Source organism: Mirounga leonina, unplaced genomic scaffold (genome assembly GCF_011800145.1).
Source record: "Mirounga leonina isolate KUSES-001 unplaced genomic scaffold, KU_Mleo_1.0 Mir_104, whole genome shotgun sequence".
Classification (NCBI taxonomy): Eukaryota; Metazoa; Chordata; class Mammalia; order Carnivora; family Phocidae; genus Mirounga; species Mirounga leonina.
In genome coordinates, this window is record NW_023270231.1 from 16,966,586 (window position 1) to 16,987,604 (window position 21,019).

The 21,019-nt window shown below is 40.3% G+C and overlaps 1 protein-coding gene across 1 annotated transcript in view; it reads left to right on the plus strand.

The window, feature by feature from the left end:
* The first annotated feature begins 1,282 nt into the window (after positions 1-1,282).
* The window catches only part of ATP6V0E1 (ATPase H+ transporting V0 subunit e1), a 31,519-nt gene continuing 11,782 nt past the window's right edge, over positions 1,283-21,019 (plus strand). The window contains exons 1-2 of the mRNA XM_035014450.1: positions 1,283-1,467; positions 7,046-7,093. Of these exons, the coding sequence (XP_034870341.1) occupies positions 1,364-1,467; positions 7,046-7,093 (152 nt within the window). The 5' untranslated portion in view covers positions 1,283-1,363. The remainder of the gene's footprint in view (positions 1,468-7,045; positions 7,094-21,019) is intronic.

Sequence of the window (21,019 nt, forward strand, 5' to 3'; positions counted from 1 at the left end):
AGGTTAGACTTAATGGAATCAACTTAAAAGAAAATATTTGCCTTCATTTAAGAGACAGGAAGGGGCGTCTGGGTGGCTCAGTTGGTTAAGCAGCTGCCTTTGGCTCAGGTCATGATCCCAGGGTCCTGGGATCAAGCCCCGCATCGGGCTCCCTGCTCAGCAGAGAGCCTCCTTCTCCCTTTCCCTCTGCCTGCCTCTCTGCCTACTTGTGCTCTCTATCTGTGTCAAATAAATAAATAAAAAATATCTTAAAAAAAAAGAGACAGGAAAAAATCCATAACAGCTAAAAAAAATGGAAGCAACTCAAATATCCATCTTCAGATGAATGGAGAAACAAAATATGGCATCTACATACAGTAGAATGTTACTCAGCTTTGAAAAGGAAGGAAATTCTGACACGCTACAACATGGATCAAGCTTGAGGATATTATGCTAAGTGAATCCAGGCAGTCACAAAAAGAAAAATATTGTATGATTCCACTTGTATCAGGTATCTAGAGTAGTCAAACTTAACAGAAGGTAGGATGGGTGTTGCCAGGGGCTGGGGGAAGGGAGAATGGGGAGTTGTTTTATGGTTATGAAAAAGTTCTGGAGATTGGGCACACAACAAGTGAATATACTTAATGCTACTGGACTTTACACTTGATGGCTAAGATGGTGGATTTTATGTATATTTTACCACAATTAAAAACAAATTAAGAAAAAAATAGAAAGGAGTAGACTTTTTTCTCTTAGTTCTGCCTGACCTCATTCTTTCTTAATTACTCAGATCAGTTACAGGTGTCTATTGAGCACATTCTATGTATAATACTCTTCAGGAGCAATGATCTGTTAAACAGTGCCTGTCCTCAAGGAGTTTGCCTCCAATAGGGTTGGTTAAAATATACGGCCACAAGAGACACACTAACATAATGAAATAGGTCTTGGAGAAGCCAGCGCTTGGACTGGAACTTAAGGACGTTAGAATTTCTGCTTAGGCTATTTTGGGAGAGCAGTATGAGCACAAAGATGACCATCTAGTTTCCTATATTACTGGCTAGGTGAAAGTTTGGAATTATGTTTGAAAAGTTGGTACATAATGTTAAAGGTTATTGGTCAAACTTCCCATTTAATCCAGGAATCCATTCTGCTTAATGAAGAAATCAGGAGGTAATTCCAGGTAAGGACACACGGCTATGCACGGAAACTGTGGTCCATGTGCAAAGTACGCGGGATTTAGGGAGGGGCTGAGTCCGGCGCGCGGGTCACGTGGGGCGCGAGAGGCGGGTCTTTGCGCGCGCTGGTCACGCGGCCCGGTGTTGACACTTCCGGGTGGGACCAAAGTGAGGCGGCTGGGCAGGGGCTGGTAGCTCCGGCGGCAGCTATGGCGTATAGCGGCCTCACGGTGCCTCTCATCGTAATGAGCGTGTTCTGGGGCTTCGTCGGCTTCTGCGTGCCCTGGTTCATTCCTAAGGGTCCCAACCGGGGGTAAGTGCGCCAGGCCCGCCTTGGGAGGAGAGCGCGGTGAGGACCGGCCGGGCCGGGCGGGGGAGGGGGCGACCTCCACCGGTCAGAGACCTTGCGGGGCGGCCCCGGACTCCAGAGTCAGGCCCCAACCTCCTACAGCGCCCCCGACCTCTTATCGCGGCAGCTTCAGGGTTCCCCAGTGCGAGGGTGAGGAGGGTGACTCCCAACGGACCCTCCTTGGGACTGGGCTACAGGGGAGTTTTTTTCTCATTACGGGCCTGTCTCGGGAGGGTGCATAGGAAATGGGTTTATACCGACTGAGGGAGAAGTTGTGGTTTGCCCCTAGACGACTTTGGCCCCTTTAGCCCTGCCCTCCACTCAGATGAGGCCTAAACTTGGAAGTATCAGATAAAACAGAAATTGTCTTCTGTGTCTCACGTGTTGTCGCAGTTGCACCCGACACAAGCTTGTGTAGCAGCATGGAGCCCAGGCCTTGCATCTAGTGGGCGCCAGGTAGGGCCTGATCTAAAGCGAGGTTAATTACCAAAGAGCGGGAGGTATTGTTTAGAAACCCCTGCGTCATACCTTTTGGAGGGCGCTCCTGCGCTTGTGAGTTGCACCAACTTCTTAGAATGATTGACTAAGACTTTTCCCCTAGACTTTTTTGTTAAATAGAGCTTTATCAGTTTTGTAAGTAGATCTTTTCTGTCGTAGTATAGAGAGCCTTGTCTTCAAAGGAGCTTTGGAACACCCTCTTTCTGGTTCCTCTTTTGCTTTTTAGTCATTTTTTCTCAGCCCAAGATCATGTGGAATGAAACTTAGGCTGAAGTCAGAGCTTGGCCAGAACAGCATCTCTTGCTTTATTCTTTGAAACACATTGGTGGCTTTCCAGTGCTTTGCATGCCTAGTGGGCATTCAGTAAATACCCGTTGAATGGATAATTCTATTGCCTTTATTAAGGGAAAGAAAATGCTATTACTTCCTTAATATTTTGTGACCCAAACCCCTTTTGCTGTCTGGAATAGACTTGTATTAGACTTGGTACTTCTTTCTAGCTGAAAGTAAATCACAGTTTGTTTAAAAAGGAAAAATGGTAGATGAATTTCTATCATTTGGTAGCATTGGGTCCCCCCCCCAACAATAACCTCAGTTATAGACTCTCCAGACTACAATAGAGGATGCACAGTGTTGGAGTTCTAGGGTTATTAAAACAGTTGTATTAACCAAATTTAATTTCTTAGACTTGTTTCTCCTACTGGAGTTAGAGAACAACAAAGTAGTTTGTTGTGTTTCTGTCTTCAACTATTTCATTACCCTACTGTCTGCCTTTCCAGTCTAAATACTCAGAAAAGCGTTTATTAATGCGCTGGTAACATGGACCACTGCTTTCTTAAAGACCCCCATTTGGGACCCATCATGCCCAGCCTTGGGACTTGATGCCACTGCTGTTATCCAGGGTAATGAAATGGCTCCTATAGTACACGGACTACTCAGTTTCCAGCTCTAGTGTCCTGATTCAGGTTTAACCTGCTGGTGATAGGTTAGCGGGGTCTAATTCACAGCCTCCACCCCAATCCTTGTATTTCCTGCTCTTGGCAGGATTGAGCAGTTCTTAAAACACAAAGTGTCTACTAGGAGTTACTGTATTACACTTTGAGAAACGCTGCTCCTAGCTGGATGATCCTTGTGACCTTGGACAATTCAGTTAACTTTTCAGTGTTCCCATTTCCTCATTGTAAGATGGAAGGAAGTATTAGTATTGAATTAATACTAGTTCCCCTTTATTTCCTGAAAGGCTGCGAAAGAGTTTGTTTTTTAATACTTGAAGGAACTTAATTGCTTCAAGGACTAGGTGAATTTTTAATCAAAGCATTTCTGATTTGAAAGATTAAAAATGTCTTCATTAAGGAGATAAGTAAAGGTGCTATGTGGCAAGGGAAGAAGAGACACTTTGATGTTAAATCCTTTTCCCTGCCAGACCCATGTGATGTGGTTTTGGAATATAGGTGAGATTCGGTGGGGTGGGGTCTGGAGGCAACGGCCAAGAAAGAATTCTTGAGACGTCTTTGGTGTAAAAAGGTGGTTTTATTAAAGCACGGAGACAGGACCCGTGGGCAGAAAGAGCTGCTGCCTCGGGGTTGTGAGGGGTGGCTGATTATATACTTGGGAGTTCTAGGAGGTAAGGAAAAGGGAGGTTTCAAAAGAACTTTCATATTCTAAAGAGGACCGACGAGAGACCGGAGGCCTTGCCTTTGTCAAGTTAAGGTTGGCACCCCCGCGCCCCCCCCCCCCCCCGCGCGCCAAGGCATTACCTTTAAGATAGGTGGGAGCTTCCTGGAAGAACATCACACTTGTCCTACCCAGGAGTGGGGGGGGCGGGGGGGGCAAGCTGCAGGATGCCGGCTTCTGCTTTGTCCTCAGCTAGCCTTCTGCTCCCTCATCACATGAACATGAGAATGCAGGGGCGCCTGGGTGGCTCAGTCGTTAAGCGTCTGCCTTCGGCTCAGGTCATGATCCCAGGGTCCTGGGATCGAGCCCCGCATCGGGCTCCCGGCTCAGCGGGGAGCCTGCTTCTCCCTCTCCCACTCCCCCTGCTTGTGTTCCCTCTCTCGCTGTGTCTCTCTCTGTCAAATAAATAAATAAAATCTTTAAAAAAAAAAAAAAAAAAAAGAACATGAGAATGCAGAAAAATCTCTGTGTAACCTAAAGCAAACCCCTTGCTCTCATCCTTTTCTACAACTGAAGATGGGCCAAACAAAAGCAAGTTTGTGTTTGGAGTCAGCTTTCCTGACCATTCATGTTTTTCATGACTTCCGTCTCTTTAGGAATCCACAGATGCTCTAAAACCTTCTGTTTTTTTTTTTCACAGTGGCTCCTTTAGGGGTAGATGTGGGGGAGGGGATGAGGGGATGGAGCTAGCTCACAGGGAGTTCAGTCAGCTCCAATTTTTTCAAGCATACAGAACATTTTCAAACATACAGAAAGGCAGAAAGAATAGTAAGAGTGCTGTATTCCACCACTTAGGTATAATAATTGTTAACATATTCATATTTGCTTTATATCTGTAATATATGTGAATGTGTGTGTATGTGTGTAAATACACACATACGTATTTTGCTAAACCGTTTGAAAGTAAATTGCATTCAACATGATACTTCACCTCAGACACTTCAGCCTGCAACAACTAAGTGGCATATTTGGAGGGGATATTTCATTTATTTTTGTTTAGGTTTGTTTATTTTTTTTAAGTCATCTCTATCTCCAGTGTGGGGCTTGAACTCACGACCCCGGAGATCAAGAGTCCCACACTCTTCCGACTTAGCCAGCTATGCTGGAGGTCATATTTTAATGAGGAACTTTTGATATGAAAGTAGTAAGCAGGTTACACAGAAGAGCCTCGTGCAGTTTCAGGTCTCTGAAGTGGCCTTTTGGGGAGACAGAAGACAGAGGGATTCCGGGTTGAGGCAGAGGAAAATGAGCAAAAGCTTGTAATGGAGAATAGTAAACTTGATGTGTTGGGGGGACATTGAGGCCCCCTGCTTTTGGGAGTAGAAGGTTGCTGTTTGAAAGTGGACAGTGGTGAGGATGATCGGCGGAACTGATTATAGGCGAGGAGCTGGACTGGTTTGTGTAGTTCTTCAAAAATCAAACATTTTTGTTATGCAGCTGTCAAAATTTTGTAGCACAAACTCCCATGCATATTTATCTATCTATTATAAGCATAATGTATAAGTTAGATATTTTGAAGAATGTTGCCTTCACAATATATCCAGAGTCTGACCAGTTCTCAGTACCTCTGCTGCTCCCAGCCTGGTCCACGGATTACTGCAATTCCCCCCACCCCAAACTGGTTTTTCAGCTTTTCCCTTTGCTTCTCTTCCCCCAGTTTGTTTCTACTGTGCAGAGAGGTCCTCTTAGAATCTGAATCAGATTTTGTCAGTCCTGTCCTTAGATCCCTCCAAATAGCTTCCCTTTTCCTTTAGAGGCTACCAAGACATTGGTCTTTATCCTCATGAGTGTCAGAAATGGCGAAACTACAGTTGAACTATTTGAAAGGTGTTTCCAATTCTTGTCTATATTTTCCCCTTCCCTGACCTCACTTCTACTAGGCTCCCCTCGCTCTGCTCAGCTACACAGGCCTCTGTGCTCTTTCAACTCCTGGTACTCTAGAGCCTTTGCATTTGCTCTTTCCCCTGTCTGGAACACTCCCTTACCTTCAGGTCTTGCCAGCTTGCCACGTCCTCAGTAAGCCCTTTCCTGAAGGCCCTCTTTAAAATTGCAAGCACAGCCTCCAACCCTTGGATACCCTTATCCTCGTTTCCTGCTTTATTTTTCTCCATTAGCACTTACTGACCACCTGGCATACTAATGGTACCTAAGTAAATAGTTCTTGTTTAATGTTCATCTTGTTGTTGTCTGTCTTCCCCCACGAATATGTAAACTTCACGAGAGCAGTGGTTTTCATCCGTTTTGTTTACTCCTTTTTCCCCAGAGCCTGGTACATACTGGACACTCATTGAAAATCCTCTGAGAGAATGATGTGCTTGTATTGACCCCAGAAAGTACATGCACACACAAGTAACTTCTAAAGGATGAATTGAAAATAAATGTAAACAGGAATTCTAATATTTGCTCCTTGCATTCTAGGAGATAGTCTTGCTTACTCTGTGGGGTGTGGAGACCTCCTCTTTGGAAATTACTCCTGTGGAGGATGGAGAGCATTGAAAGGTGTTCAGCTGCAGAGTGATGTGACAAAAGAATTATTTTAGAAAGATGACTCTGAGGTGATTGTAGTAGGATGAAAGGGAAGGAAGAAAGTTTTGAATCTGCTAGCATTTGGTGACTAAGGGTGCAGAGGAGGCATGAACAAAATGATGACAGATTTGAGGAGTGGGTCAGATGGGTGGAAATGACAGAGCTTCTGGGGCGTAAGATATTGGGAAGAGGAGCCTTTGGAAAGAGAAATGGGAAGAGGATACCATGAATTCAGTCTTTGAAATGTTGAGATTCAGCTGATGAGAGATCTAGGTTTAACTATTTATCAGACAGGAATAGAGATGGGGAGAGGTCAGCATTGGAAAGATACATATATATTTATTTAATTTTTTTTTTAAAGAATCATCTCATTTTCATTGTAAGCCTACGCAGTTCTGACATTTTTTAGAAAGTTTATTTTTAATAATCTCTATACCCAGCGTGGGGCTTGAACAATCACGACCCCAAGATGAAGAGTCGCATGCTCTCCCAACTGAGCCAGCCAGGCGCTCCTAGAAAGTTAAAATTTTATAAGTATAGTGTTAGTTCATTGCAGGGAAAACTACCAGATAGGTAGTTTCTTGGATGTCAAAACTAATTGTCATTGCAGCTTTTTGTGTTCAGTTGTAGCGGGTTTGGATTAGCCGTCTAAACTGTGGCCTCAATACATATCCCTTCAAATACAAATGTTAATTACTGCAGTCCCTTGGTGTTTGAGCAGATTCAGTTCCCTTTTCTTGGTGCACAGACCTTGCCAGTTTGTAATTTGGGAAGGAGGCTTAAACCATCTGACAGTGTCTCCTTAGTTTGCTGGTTATCTAATGATGGTGTTTTTTTTTTTTAGAGTTATCATCACCATGCTGGTAACCTGTTCAGTTTGCTGCTATCTCTTGTAAGTAGCTTTTTTCCCAAGATAATAGGAAATTACTCTTGGCATTTATAATGTGTGTGATTGAAAAATAAATTCGTGGAACATGATTGTTGTGAAACTTTAAAGTTTTTATCATTGGAGCTGGTCCCTTATGTAAATCTAGAAATAGCATCCTAAGATAGAAAAGAGCACACTTTTTCTCTGTTCAGTACATTTACATAAAAACTGTACAGATGCTCTGTTCTTCTGGCAATGCAAGTGTAAATTATTTGGCACAAATTTAAATCTTATAATTAGCTGGAAATTGCCTTTGTACTACTTTATATTTTACTATTGTGAAGAATTTAGGCATACTCATTTCATTTAAATATCACTATGAAGCCAATAAAGCCATTCTTTATTATGACTTTTGTTTATTGGATGAACAGAAGTTGAGCTAGAATTGTAATCAAGAATTTTTTTAGCAATCATATGCTATATCGATGTATGATAACACATTTAAATAGATTATATAGTTTGTGCAAACTGTTGGTTGAAAACTATCTTAAGATATGTAAAGTAATTCATCAACATATATTTTTGGAAAACCATTCTTTTTTTTTTTTTTTAAGATTTTATTTATTTATTAGAGAGAGAGCAAGAGCAGGAACACAAGCAGGCGGAGTGGGAGAGGGAGAAGCAGGCTTCCCGTGGAGCAGAGAGCCCGGTGCCGGGCTTGATCCCAGGACGCTGGGATCATGACCTGAGCTGAAGGCAGACGCTTAACAACTGAGCCACCCAGGCGCCCCAGGAAAACCATTCTTAATCCTCATAAGTGTCAGAAATGGCAGAACTGCAGTTGAAGTATTGTAAAGGTTTCCAGTTCTTGTCTACATTCTCCCCTTCCCTGAAGAATGGAACAAGTCAAGCCCCAGAAAAAAACTGAGTATTAATCAGTTTGTGGAGAGGATAGCCACTTCAAAGTATTCAAAGGCCTTAAGGTTTCTTTCCTTTTTTTTTTTTAATTGAGATCTACTTTTCATACCATAAAATTTCATCCTTTTATGGATTTCCTTTTAGAGTTTAGAACCTATGGTTCTCTTTTCTTAAAGAGAACTGTGTAGCTTCTTGAGGCTTCTTTATATGGAGAGTGTTGATGTTGGCCAAGCTTTTGTTTAGTGCCCACATGGTATAGGAAACAGCAGTTTTAAAATCATGTGATGAAAGGCCATGCCTCTTTGTGACTGGGAATCTGTGAATTTCTTATATCCTGGGGCTTTTGCACTAAAGTTTTTCTTTTTTTAAAGATTTTATTTATTTATTTGACAGAGAGAGACACAGCAAGAGAGGGAACACAAGCAGGGGGAGTGGGAGAGGGAGAAGCAGGCTTCCCACCGAGCAGGGAGTCCGATGCAGGGCTCAATCCCAGGACCCTGGGAATATGACCTGAGCCGAAGGCAGACGCTTAATGACTGAGCCACCCAGGCGCCCCTGCACTAAAGTTTTTCAAAGAGGTTTGTGGGGATGAGCCAATTCTAGTTGTTGGCATAGATCAAAATCTGTCCCTGACAAAAAGTTATCACCATGAATTTTAGGTATGTGGCCATTCAGTCACTTGTTTGAGTGGAACTTGAAGTGTTTAAAGTTGAATCATAATGCACTATAGAAGTTTTGCTAAATGATGATGGTGTTTGACTGCCTCAACACTAGGGCTTAGATGGTAAGACTTTCTACAGTTGGCTTGTTTACTCTGTTTTTTCTAGTTAGAAGGGTAACTTTTTCAGGTGATATAGCTCAGCTTCCAGAGTGGAAGTCTGACAGATAGCATATGGAGAGAATTCTTATACTAGCTGTATTTAGCTCTAAAGAGTAAAGAAGTACATACATCATCAAGAATTTCTCGTTTTAGTAAGGGTGATTGAGCTTCAGTCTGTTCTACTGAGTCTCCTATAGAAATCCCAACAAGGGAGCTCTTTTTCAGTCCAGGAGCCAAGGAGTGGTCCTGTGATCAAAAAGGCCTTTGTTTTTATTCCTTTGAAGATCTCTGCTGCCTGATCAGCAAGGTTGGTGGTAGGGTCTTAAAAATGAGAAAATTACTGGGCAGAAGAATGACTTGAGATTAAGAAGATGGGGCAGAAATGTTTTGTGATTTTTCTGGTCCTCCACTGTCTTTGAAATTTGCTTAATTTTCATAATATTTTTTTTTAAAACAAATCTTTCCAATGAGTCACATGCTTTTTTTTTTTAAGATTTTATTTATTCATCTGAGACACAGAGATACAGAGAGAGAGAGAGAGCATGAGCAGGGAGAGAGGCAGAGGGAGAGGGAGAAGCAGGCTCCCTGCTGAGGCAGGAGCCCGATGTGGGGCTCGATCCCAGGACCCTGGGATCATGACCTGAGCTGAAGGCAGACGCTCAACCATCTGAGCCACCCAGGCGCCTCTAGTCCCATGCTTCTTATTTTCATTTTCAAGTATAAAATGAATAACTGGACATGGTTGGAAACTATACCTCTTTGAGTCTCAGTGACTCAGTTGAAAAATATCTGTGAGCCTTTACCTCTTACTGTCTAGATTTTTTCCTTTGTCCCAGACATGCTGGTGACTTCTCTGTTGACGGTGGGTTAGTACTGTCATCATGTATTAATAAAGATAGCACACAGTGTTCCAACATTAAATGTTTCTGGAGGCTATCATACGGGGAAATGAAGTTGGTTTTTTTCTTTTGTTTCTTTGAAATCTGATCATATATCCTATTTAGCAAAATGTCTGCCTGGAACATGGATGGATGAATTGAATTGAAATCCCAAATACTTTATTCCACAAAGGGACGGGATTCTATAATAAATTTGAAATTCAAAGAAAACTTTGAAGTTCAAAGAAAACTTCACTGTTTGGCATTAGTAAGTATATTTTTTTGAAAATACCTCTTGAAATAAATCACACCCAAACTGGATTTCCTAAGCAAAGTCACATTTGAAATACATTCATGGACTTTTAGATTGCCTTCAGTTTATGGCAATTCTTTTTTTTTAAAGATTTTATTTATTTATTTGACAGAGACACAGCGAGAGAGCGAACACAAGCAGGGGGAGTGGGAGAGGGAGAAGCAGGCTTCCCCCTGAGCAGGGAGCCCGATGGGGGCTCCATCCCAGGACCCCGGGATCATGACCTGAGCCACCCAGGCGCCCCAAGTTTATGGCAATTTTTTTCTCTTTCCAGTTTGTTCTGGTTTAAGGTTAGATTCATGGGGTGTAACTTGTTTGAGCTCTGAAAAATTAGGATCTCTGCCAGTACAGCCAGTTTGTGTTTTAATAGTTCAGCAGAGGAATGTCTGAATGTTATACATCTGGTTCCCTCTTTGAGGCACAAGGTCACTTCTGTTCCTTAAGCATACAATCCTGTTAGTTACTGTTCCATACTTTCTTTTTTGTCTTAGGTTAATTTTTAATGTTGAATTATGATGTAGCTTACCCAGAGTTACAAAACTTACATCTTCAGGGTAAATTAGAAATTTAGCGCAGTATTGTGAAGGTACAATTGCTTCTTGGAAAATATGCTTTATCTTTAGTACTTGACTAATGGTAAATCTTACCGGCAGAGGGATACAGAAAAGGAAATATTGACCAAAAGGCAGGAGTCCCTGGTTCTTCTAAGCTGAATGTATGTGGCCTGATTACATGGTAGAATGGTCTTGTGAGTTTTAAATTGAGATGCTGTGTGTGAAAACTTGTAAAAACAAGAAAAATATAAAGTAATACTATCATTGGTTTGTTAAAATAAGTTATTTTAATTCAGAGAAGTATGAGTTACCTACAAGCATAGTTTGCTTACAAGCAATTGTAGCATGTATTTTATTGATCCTTACCTAGAGTTCCTTCACTCAGCATATTTATTTAGAGCCTACTTTGTGCCAAGCACTGGTTATATAGCAGTGAATAAATAAGACATATTCCCCTGCCCTCTTTAGTGAGGAGAGACAGACAGTAAACAGAGAGCCAGAAGAGCCTTAATCACTTATAAAAGTGGTTCCCTCATCTACTTATTCCCACAGACCCCTATTCTGTGACCCCAAACGAGTCCCCCTCACTCACCTCTCCAGCCCCCTAATACTGCCCATCGCACAAGCACCTACACAGCCTGTAGGAACTTTGCCCCCCTTGTCCAAGAATGTGCAGATCCATAGCTGAGCCCAGCCTTGTTTTGGTCTTGGCTCTAGAGCCAGTTTGGGCACAGGACATTATCACCTCCCAAGGTGTTCCACTTAGATTTCCAGCCAAGTAGCCACAAGCTGGTCAGTTTCTGGGATGCTCTTTATTACAGCATTTTTTTTTTAACTTTCTGCTTTTGAACTTTTAAAACCTGCTATGTGCTCTTTACAAAAATTTGTCCACCTACCTGTCACTTACCTTCAAAAATTATCAACTCGTGGCCAATCCATGTTTCATCTCCACACACTTTCCCACTCTACCCCAGATTATTTTGAGTTCATCTGTAAGAATTTCAATATACATGTCTAAAAGATGATCATTCTTTCCCCATGTATAACTACAATACCATTATCACACACAGAAAAAGTTAATTCCTTTACATCATCAGATATATTTAAATTGCCCTAGTTGTCTCATTTATTTTACAATATATTTGAATGAAGATGCTTATAAAGACCACACATGTGCCTCCCAAGTCTCTCTTTATTGGTTTCTTCTCCATTTCTTTTTCTTTTCCCCCACATTTTAGTAGGAAAAAACTGGGTTGTTTGGCCCATAGTTCTTCAGAGAGTGGTCCTTGTTAATTGCACACCCATGGTATTATTTTACATATTCTTCTTTGTTCTGTATTTCCTGTAAGTTGGTAGTCATCTAGGGGCTAGGTCACATTCAGGTTCGATTTTTTAGTAAGTTTGTTTCGTAAATGGTATTGATACTTCTCATCAGGGGGTACATAATGTCTCATTTGTGTTGTTGGCATCATTGATGATATTATATATCTATAATTTGTATATGTATATATAAATTGTATATATAATTTGTATATGTAACAAATATATATATAAATATATAAAATAAATAAAAAAATATATATAAAATATATATATATACAAATATATATAATTTGTATATTCATTAGGTAGAATATATCCATAAATGTTTACTTCATCAACAATTTAATTATCCAGATAACTGAAAACTGTTCATAAAGGAAAGCTAGGTTCTGTGTGTAATTTTCTCTTTACTTACCTGTTTTCAGAATAATCAGTTGGGTTCCCTAGCATCTTCTAAGGGTGGACAATGATTTTTGTTTTGTGTTGGTATCATTATGATTTGATATATTTAGAGAGATGTGATGTATTTCAGTCCGTAATTAATGTCCTTGTTGATGTTCAAATTGTCCCATCTTTGGTCAGAGGAAGCATGTGTTTTATTTGGCCTTCTGTTAGCTGGCTGTTAGTCTCTGTCTTCACCTCTAGCTTTGAAGCTCCTTCAGGAAATGTATTTTTATAGGTGGGATGTTTGTCTCTGTGTCTCCACAGATTGGTGATTTTTTTCTGTCTGCTATCTCATTTGGTGATGTCTGCTAATAAAAGGAAGTAGTGGCATCAATAATGAAAAACAGTGGGTAGCTCAAATTAAATTTGTTCCTGAAATACGAGGCCCTCCTGCCTTTTAACCCTTTCAGCTTAGAACTCCCACATGATGGGGGCGCCTGGGTGGCTCAGTTGGTTCAGAGTCTAACTCTGTTGGTTTCATAAATGGTATTGATACTTTTCATCAGGGGGTATATAATGTCTCATTTTGTTTAATGAGACACAGTGTTTCGGCTAAGGTCATGATCTCAGGATCATGAGATCGAGGCCGGCATCAGGCTCCATGCTCAGCAGGGAGTCTGCTTGGAATTCTCTCCCTCTCCCTCTGCCCCTCCCCTCCTCAAATGAATAAATGAATCTTTTTTTTTTTTTTTAAAGGAACTCTCACAAGATGTATGAAGGGATGAGAAGGTAGTAAAATCTGCAGGCATGCACCCCAAAGGAGAAGTCAGGTTTTCACAAGAGTGAGAGAGAATTGTCTGCAAGTAGGACAGGGGAGCAAAGAAGTTACCCTATTGCCAAAGCCTGGGTTATCTGGTATAAGAATAACTTCTGCTTGAGAGAGTCTCGGGGATTCTGGAGGCTATGGGACGTGTGAGAATAGAAGGAAGTGTGTAAGTGAGTGGTGGATCATTAAGCAAGTTACATAGAACACAGTGGAAGGGTTTGGTTTGGAAGACAGGGAAGAGTGTAAGTTGGGTCAAGTGAGATGAGCAGAGCAGTCTGGGGATGGAATTGGGTCATAATAGATGGTCCTGGGAGGTTTAGGGGGAAAAATTGAGGTAAGCAAAGATACGAGACCTGTTGAACTGAGTGCTTAAAGTTCCTGTTACTGGGTGAGGATTTGGACCTGAAGGCTTTCCACAATATGTTGGCACTTAGAGAGGTTTTGGCAGTTGGGCATGACTGCTTCCAAAGGTCACAGGCACTAGAACGGTGGGTTCAAGCTTTGCTTTTTTATTGTTGGTTTGTTTTCCTGGTACGGATATTCAGTTGTTGCTGCATTATTGGTTGGAAAGATTTTCCTTTCTCCATTAAACTGCTTTGGCATCTTTGTTCAAAATGATTTGACCATATATGTATGAGTCTATTTCAGGATGACCTCTTCTGTTTGTTAATCTCTTTGTCTAGCCCTATAACAATACAACACACTCTCAAATACTTAGTTTTATATTGAAACTCAAGAAGTTGAAGTCCTCCATGTTTGTCCTTTAAGATTATTTTGCTATTCTAAAATAGCCATATAAATTTTAGAATCATCCTGTCAGTTTCTACCCCCAAAAAAGCCTGTTGATTTTAGTTGGCATTGTGTTGAATCTATAGATCAATTTGGAGAGAACTGACATTTTAACAATACTGAGTCTTCTGATCCTGAACGTGGTATATATTTCCATTCATTTAGATTATATTTATTTCCTTCCTTCTCCTGAATTTGGGTTTAATTTGCTCTTTACTAACCTCTTACAGTGGAGACTTAAATGATTTTAAACCTTTGTTGTTTTTTAAATGTAAGCAGTTAATGCAATAAAATTCCTTCTAAGCGTTGCTTTAGCCACAGCCTACAAATTTTGATGACACTGTATTTTTCATTAATTTTTAAATACTTGGTGCTTTTCTAGATTTCTTATCAGAAGATACACTCTGTAAGATTTCAGTCTTATGCAATTGGGGCTTGTCTTGTGGCCCAGCATAATGGTTTATCATGATGATCATTTCATGTGCACTTCAAAAGATTGTATATTTTGCAGTTGTTGAGTGTGGTGTGTTTTATAAATGTCAGGTCAAGGTAGTTAAATCTTCTATATCTTTATTGAGTTTTTTGGTTACTTTTAGTAATTACTGAAAGAAGGTGTTAAAATCATCTGCTATTGTGGATTTTTCTGTAGTTCTCTTTAATTCTTTCCATTTTTGTTTTATATGTTTTGAAGCTATGTTAAGGAGCATGCACATTCATGATTGTTATGTCTTCCCAATGAATTGACATTTTTATCATTATAAAGTATCCCTGCTTATCCTTAGTAACTCCTTGACTTGATTTTACTTTGATATTGATAATCATACCACCTTTCTTATGCTCATTATATCTGTCTTTATATTTAGAAAGTGCCTTTTTGCAGACAGCATATAGCTCAGTCTTTTTTGTCCATTCTGACTGCCTTTGCCTTTTAGTTGGATATTTCATGTCCAATTAATGTAATTATTGACATAACTAGGTTTGGGTCCACTGTTTTGTTAATTGTTTTCTGTTTGTCTCATCTAGTTTTTTGTTCCTCTGTTCTTTTATGCCTTTTTTAATTTAAATTCGATTAATTAACATATAGTGTATTATTAGTTTCAGAGGTAGAGTTCAGCGATTCATCAGTCTTATATAACACCCAGTGCTCATTAACATCCTTTGTCCTCCTTTTATGCTTCATTTTACATTAATGAAATATTTTTAGTATTCTGTTTTAATTTTGCTAAGGGCTTTTTTCGCTATACTTCTTAGTATTTTTCTTTTAATGTTGCTCTAGAGATTACAATATGCATTGTTAACTTTTCATAGAGTACTTAGAGTTAATACTGAACCACTTCAGATAAAATATAGTAACAGCTTTGCAATAATATAATTCCATTTACTTTACATCATTTATGCTATGGTTATGATATATTTTACATCTATTTATGTTGCAAAACACTGCAGTGTTACAAGTTTTACTTTAAAGAATCATGTCTTATAAAGAAATTAAGAGAAAAAGTCTTCTATATTTGCCCACATATTTACCCTTTCTGGAGTTCCTTATTTTTGTAGATTTGAGTTTCTATCTGACATCCCCTTAGTCTGAGTTTTTATCTGATATCCCTTTAGTCTGAAGAACTTCCTGTAGTATTTGTTGTAAGACAGGTATGCTGATAACAAATTCACTCATCTTTCATTTGCCTGAAAATGTCTTTTTTTTCCATGCTCATTTTTGAAGGATAGTTTTTCTGGATATAGAATTCTGAGTTGACAGGATTTTTTTTCCCTTTTAGATGACTTTAAAGATGCTTTTTCATTGTCTTCTGGCCTCCATTGTTTCTGCTGGAACTCAGCTGTAATCTGAATAATTGTTCCTTCTTATGCATTCTTTTTCCTTTGGATATAATCAAGATTTTCTCTTTATCTTTGGTTTTAGCAATTTGACTATGATGTGTGTAGGTGTAGTTTACTTTGAGTTTATTCTGATTGGAGTTTGCTAAGCTATATGAATCTGTAAGTTAATGTTTTCCATCAAATTTGAGAAAATTACAGCCTATGTGTCTTCTGTTTTCTTCAGCTGTATTCTTTTTCTCCTGAGACTCCAGTTGCACCTATGTTTGACTGATTTTTTTTTTTCCAATATTTTTTTCTTGTATTTCTTCAGATTAGTTTCTGTTGATCTGTCTTTAGGTTCACTGTTTCTTCTGCTATCTCCAATCTGTTGGTAAGCCCATCCAAAGAGTTTTACTTTATATATTATACTTTTTAGTTCTAGAATCTTCATTTGGTTCTTTTTTGTAGTTTTAATTTATGTTCTGACATTTCGAATCTGTTCATTCTTTGTAGCTAGTTTTTCTTTTAGGCTTTAAACATATTTATAATAGCTGCTATAGAATCATTATCTTTTAATGACAACATCTGTATTATTTTTGGAATGGTGTGGAATTCTGTTGATTCCTTTGTTCTTGATTATTGATTACGTTTTTTTTTTTTTTTGGCATGACTATTATTTACTAAATACTGGATATTGTAGATGACAGAGACTCTGGATTCTACTTTGTTCCTCTGAGAAAGGTTAAATTTTGTTGTAACAGTCAAATTATTAATTGATCATCTTAAACTTGTGGAGAGTTGGTTTTATACTTTGCTGGGGCAGATCTATGTCAGTTTTACCCTTAGATTAGAATGAATTCTCCATTAAAGTGTGCCCCTTCTGGTTCTGGGATTTCAGTGGAAAATCTGAGGTGTTTACCAAGTCCTTCTAACTTCAGACTCTGAATACTCTTTCTTCTGGTGATAGGCAGCAGCTAAAATTTCCCCTTCATCCTTTCAGACTTCCAGGTGTTTTCCACAGTCCTTGGCATTTTCCTAGAGCATGCACAGTTCAGGGATCAGCCAAGGGTTAAGGGAAATTTATACACAGACTTTGGGGCTCCCCTTTGTGGCACCCTCCTTTTTGAGATTTCCCTTTTTTATTTCTAGCTGTTCTAGCAGCTCTGAGCATCATCTTTTGATACCCAAGCCAATAAGACTGCAGCTTTTTGCTTGAGTTTCAATTATCTTGCCCCACACGTGGACTGAACAGTGTTTTCAGGAGAAATGCTATATAAAGGTACTGGTGTGGCTTCTGTCTTTCCTTCCTTCCTTCCTTCCTTCCTTCCTTCCTTCTTCCCCCCTCCCTCCCTCCCTCCCTCCCTTCCTTCCTTCCCTCTCTCTCTTTCTTTCTGAGAGTGCACGAGTGCATGCACAAGCAGTGGGGCAGGGGAGAGGGGGAGAGAGAATCTTAAGCAGGCTCCAGCAGGCTCCACACCCAGTGCGGAGCCTGACACAGGGCTCAGTCTCATGACCTTGAGATCATGACCTGAGTTGAAATCAAGAGTCAGATGCTTAACCAATTGAGCCACCCAGGTGCCCTGATGTGACTTCTTTCTTTAAGAATTGAATCCCGCCCCCCCCCCAGTTTCCACCTGCTTTTGGACATTCTCTGGTACTATCAAATAGTTATTTTTCATATTTTGTTCAGAGTTTATAATCACTATAGGATGAGTATGATATAAGCTATTCTGCTTTACTAGAGCAGAAGTTCAGCACTTGCCTTTTTTTATTTTCAGGTATTATATTTTTCATTTCTGTAGGTGGTCTTTTTGCTGCTTTTACAGTTTTGATTTCCCTCCCTCCCTCCCTCCTTTCCCCATTTTTCCCTGTACATATTTCAAACATTTCTTGAAACATAGTAGACAGCTTATCTGTAGTCCATATCTGATCATTCCAGTATCTGAAGTCCCTGCAGTTCTGTATCAGCTCTTTGCTCTCTTTGGTCCCTCTCACTCATGGTGCCATATGCATTTATACTATTTCATTGCCATCTATTCATTTTCCCTATAATTCCATGCGTATGACTTTTTTTGAGGTCTACTCTGAAAGTGGGCTTCTCCAGAAAAGATTTACATTACTTCTGCCAAGTGCCAAAGGCTATCACCAGTGTGGGATCAAATTAAGTAAAATTTTTTTGTTATGTGTTTTTTTTTAAAACCATGTAGTATGAATTTGGGTTATAAACTTTCATTAAGGCTAATTTTCAGTGGCAGTGTTTTTCTTCTTCCTTCTTGATGCTTATATTTCAGACAGTTGATTTTCCTATTCTTCTTCTTCAGGGGCTCTGTCTGATTTATCCATACATTGAGATATAGGCCTTTGGCACCTCAGCTTTGTGGGGATGAGATGTGAAACTTGTATTAGATTCTCTACCTTAAGTGGGCCCTGGGCTTTGTCTACTGTTTCCCATGTCCTGGGAGGTCTGAAAGTAAAAGCTCAAGTTCATCTGGTATAGTCTGTGCTCTCCAGGTGTGGAAAGCAACCTATAATCACTTTGTTTTCCTCTCTGAATACTTGCCTTCACTCAGTTTTTTTGTCTGAGAACCACTTAACTTCTATCATGGATATGTTAAAAATAGCTGGATATCTTGACTGTTTATAGTGGGAGAGAAATCTAGGTACCTGTCCCAGCATATTATCTGCTATATGAAAAAATATACTTTTCTTACTTTGACTTTATGCTCTTTTCCTTTATAATTTGGGAGATAAGGGGATTATTACAGACTTTGAACTGGAAGTCCTGGAAAGTATGGAGAAAAGCTGGCAAAAATAGGGCATATTCCTATGGTAGTGAAAGGGCCCTAATAGAGATAGGATTGGGATAAGGTTAATGGAAATAGTTTGTACCTTCTCATCTGGAGCTTGGGGCCCTTTTCTAAGTTCCTGTGGCTGTGGCAGAATTCAGTTCCTTTGAACTGGTTGTTGGACTGAGGTCCCTTTTCCTTGCTGGCTATTGGTGACTGCTCTCAGCTCCTAGAAGTCACATTCTTTTCCATGTGGCCCTTGCATCTTCAAAGCTAACAATAGAGAATCTCTTTTGTATCAAATCTTTCTCATCCTGTAATAATCTGGTTCCAATTAGGAGATAGAAACCACACAGTAGTTAAACAGGGAAGTTTAACATAATTACTGTTCACCACAACAAAAGAGTAACTGTAAGATATAAGGAAACTCTGGATAGTACTCTAGGCTGAGGGAGAGTACCCAAGGAAGGACAACCTTGGAAGGAAATCAGACCTGGTTGGAGAAAGTGTGTTTCAGCCCACTTGATAGCAGATAATTGCATTGGTTTGGCCAGGCTGGAGTTGGTTCAGAGTTGGTGGGCGAGCAGTAGGCCACCCTCGGGAGTCCAGGCAGGAGAGCGGGCGGTCCGTGGCGTGGGTGTGATTCCCTGTGCCAGTGCAGGTGGGAGGCCTTCAGAGCATGTAGGCCATGCAAGGGCTCTAGTTTCCCTGTCAGGAGGACTGCAGAAAGGTTGTTTCCAGGCTGAGGGTACCGGATCAGAGCGTGACTGTGTTCCAGGCCTGAGTCTGCAGGCTCCTTAGAATATTCACACACCAACCACACCAACTTCCAGCCCACGCCTGCCGTGTCCCTCCAGCTCCCTCTGCTGAGAAAGCTGAACGTCATGTTCACTGTAAAGGACAGAAAGGAATTCAGTTGCTTATTACAGAGCACATATTAAAGGGTGTGTTCAGAACTGATTGGCATTAAATGCATAAGTGATAACACACTCCTAATGTCTTTCATCAGGGAGAGTGCCATCCCTTTTAAGAGCTCACCTGATTAGGTCAGGACCACTCGGTAATTTTCCTTAAAGCCAGCAGTACAGTCTAATACAATCTAATCTTGGGAGCGACTGTCCCATCATACTCACCATCCTGGGGTTGGATAGGGTGTGTATACCAGGGGATGAGAATCTTGGGGGAATATCTTCGAATTCTGCCTATCACAGAGGGCTGGGGGCGGAGAGGAGGTGGAGATGAGATGACTCATTGTTACATGAGAAACTCCTTTGTAAAGTAAATAGGTTGTATTTCATTCTGTGGCTGTCTCACAGAGAAGAAGGAATAACTAGTATTTATTGAACATCTAGTTGTCAGCTACTACAAAGAGCAGTTTCATGTATTATCTGTTTAATTCTTAGCATCCTGAGACAGAGGTTATTATCTTCATTTTACAAAAGGGGAAACTGAGGCTCAGTTTGTAAGGTCACTTGGCCTGGAGTCACTCCACTGATATTTGGTGTAGCTGGAATTGAAATGCAATCTTGTCTAATATTCAATCTCATATTTTTTTCTGCCTCTCTATAGTAATAACAGAAGCTTTCATTTTAAAAATTCAGTTTATTCAAACTAAAACAAAAACACACAATTCACTCATTTCCCATCCCCTACACCCCACCTCTGGCAACCACTGATCTGTTCTCTGTTATCTGTGAGCTTGTTTTTTTATATGTAAAACATATGAGAGAGGTCATATAGTATTAATCTTTCTCTGACTTACTTCACTTAGCATAATGCCCTCAAAGCCCATTCATGTTGCCACAACTGTCAAGATCTCATTCTTTTTTATGGCTGAGTAATATTCCATTATATATACTATAATCTCTTTACTCATCCATCCATTTTGATAAAGGCCATATTTTTTAGTTATGTCTAATGACATTGCTGCCCTTGAAAGAATTTGTGTCATTTGATTGGGATGAGGGGATATGACCGCGGTCATCTCAGTGGAGATAAGGCAAGTCGCTCTCCTGCATCTCTGCCCTTTCTTCAGGAGCCCACTGATAGAGGTCATTCCTATCCTGGCCCTCTCTGGAGGGAGAGTGGATCAGAAGAGAAGTCCTAGCCGGACTTAACCCATTCCAGCAGGGAAGCCAAGCAGTTACCCACTGGATCTGTGCATCACCAAGAAATAACCATTCCTTTTTTCCCTGTTCTCATATCTGAGTGTGGAACAAAAAAAACAGAGCAAGATTTGAAAGATCTGGATATAGCCTTTGTGCTTGGAGAATTCCAATAACCAAGAGCTGAGCTCATGATTAAGTGGGCAAGGAGTGTTTGTAGAATGAACACTCCCATGCATATGTTATTTTAAAGCACACTCTGCTGCTAACCTTGCCTTGTGTCTCACAAGCTCATGAGTCCCTCAAGGGTTGGCTCCTTAACCAGTTAATCTTTGCGTTGGTAAATGGTTGTGGAATTAATTAGGAGCTCCGGGGCTGCTTGATTTGTTTTGCCCTTAATATGCTATGGAAGCAGCCTGATATAGTGGGACTCAGGAGT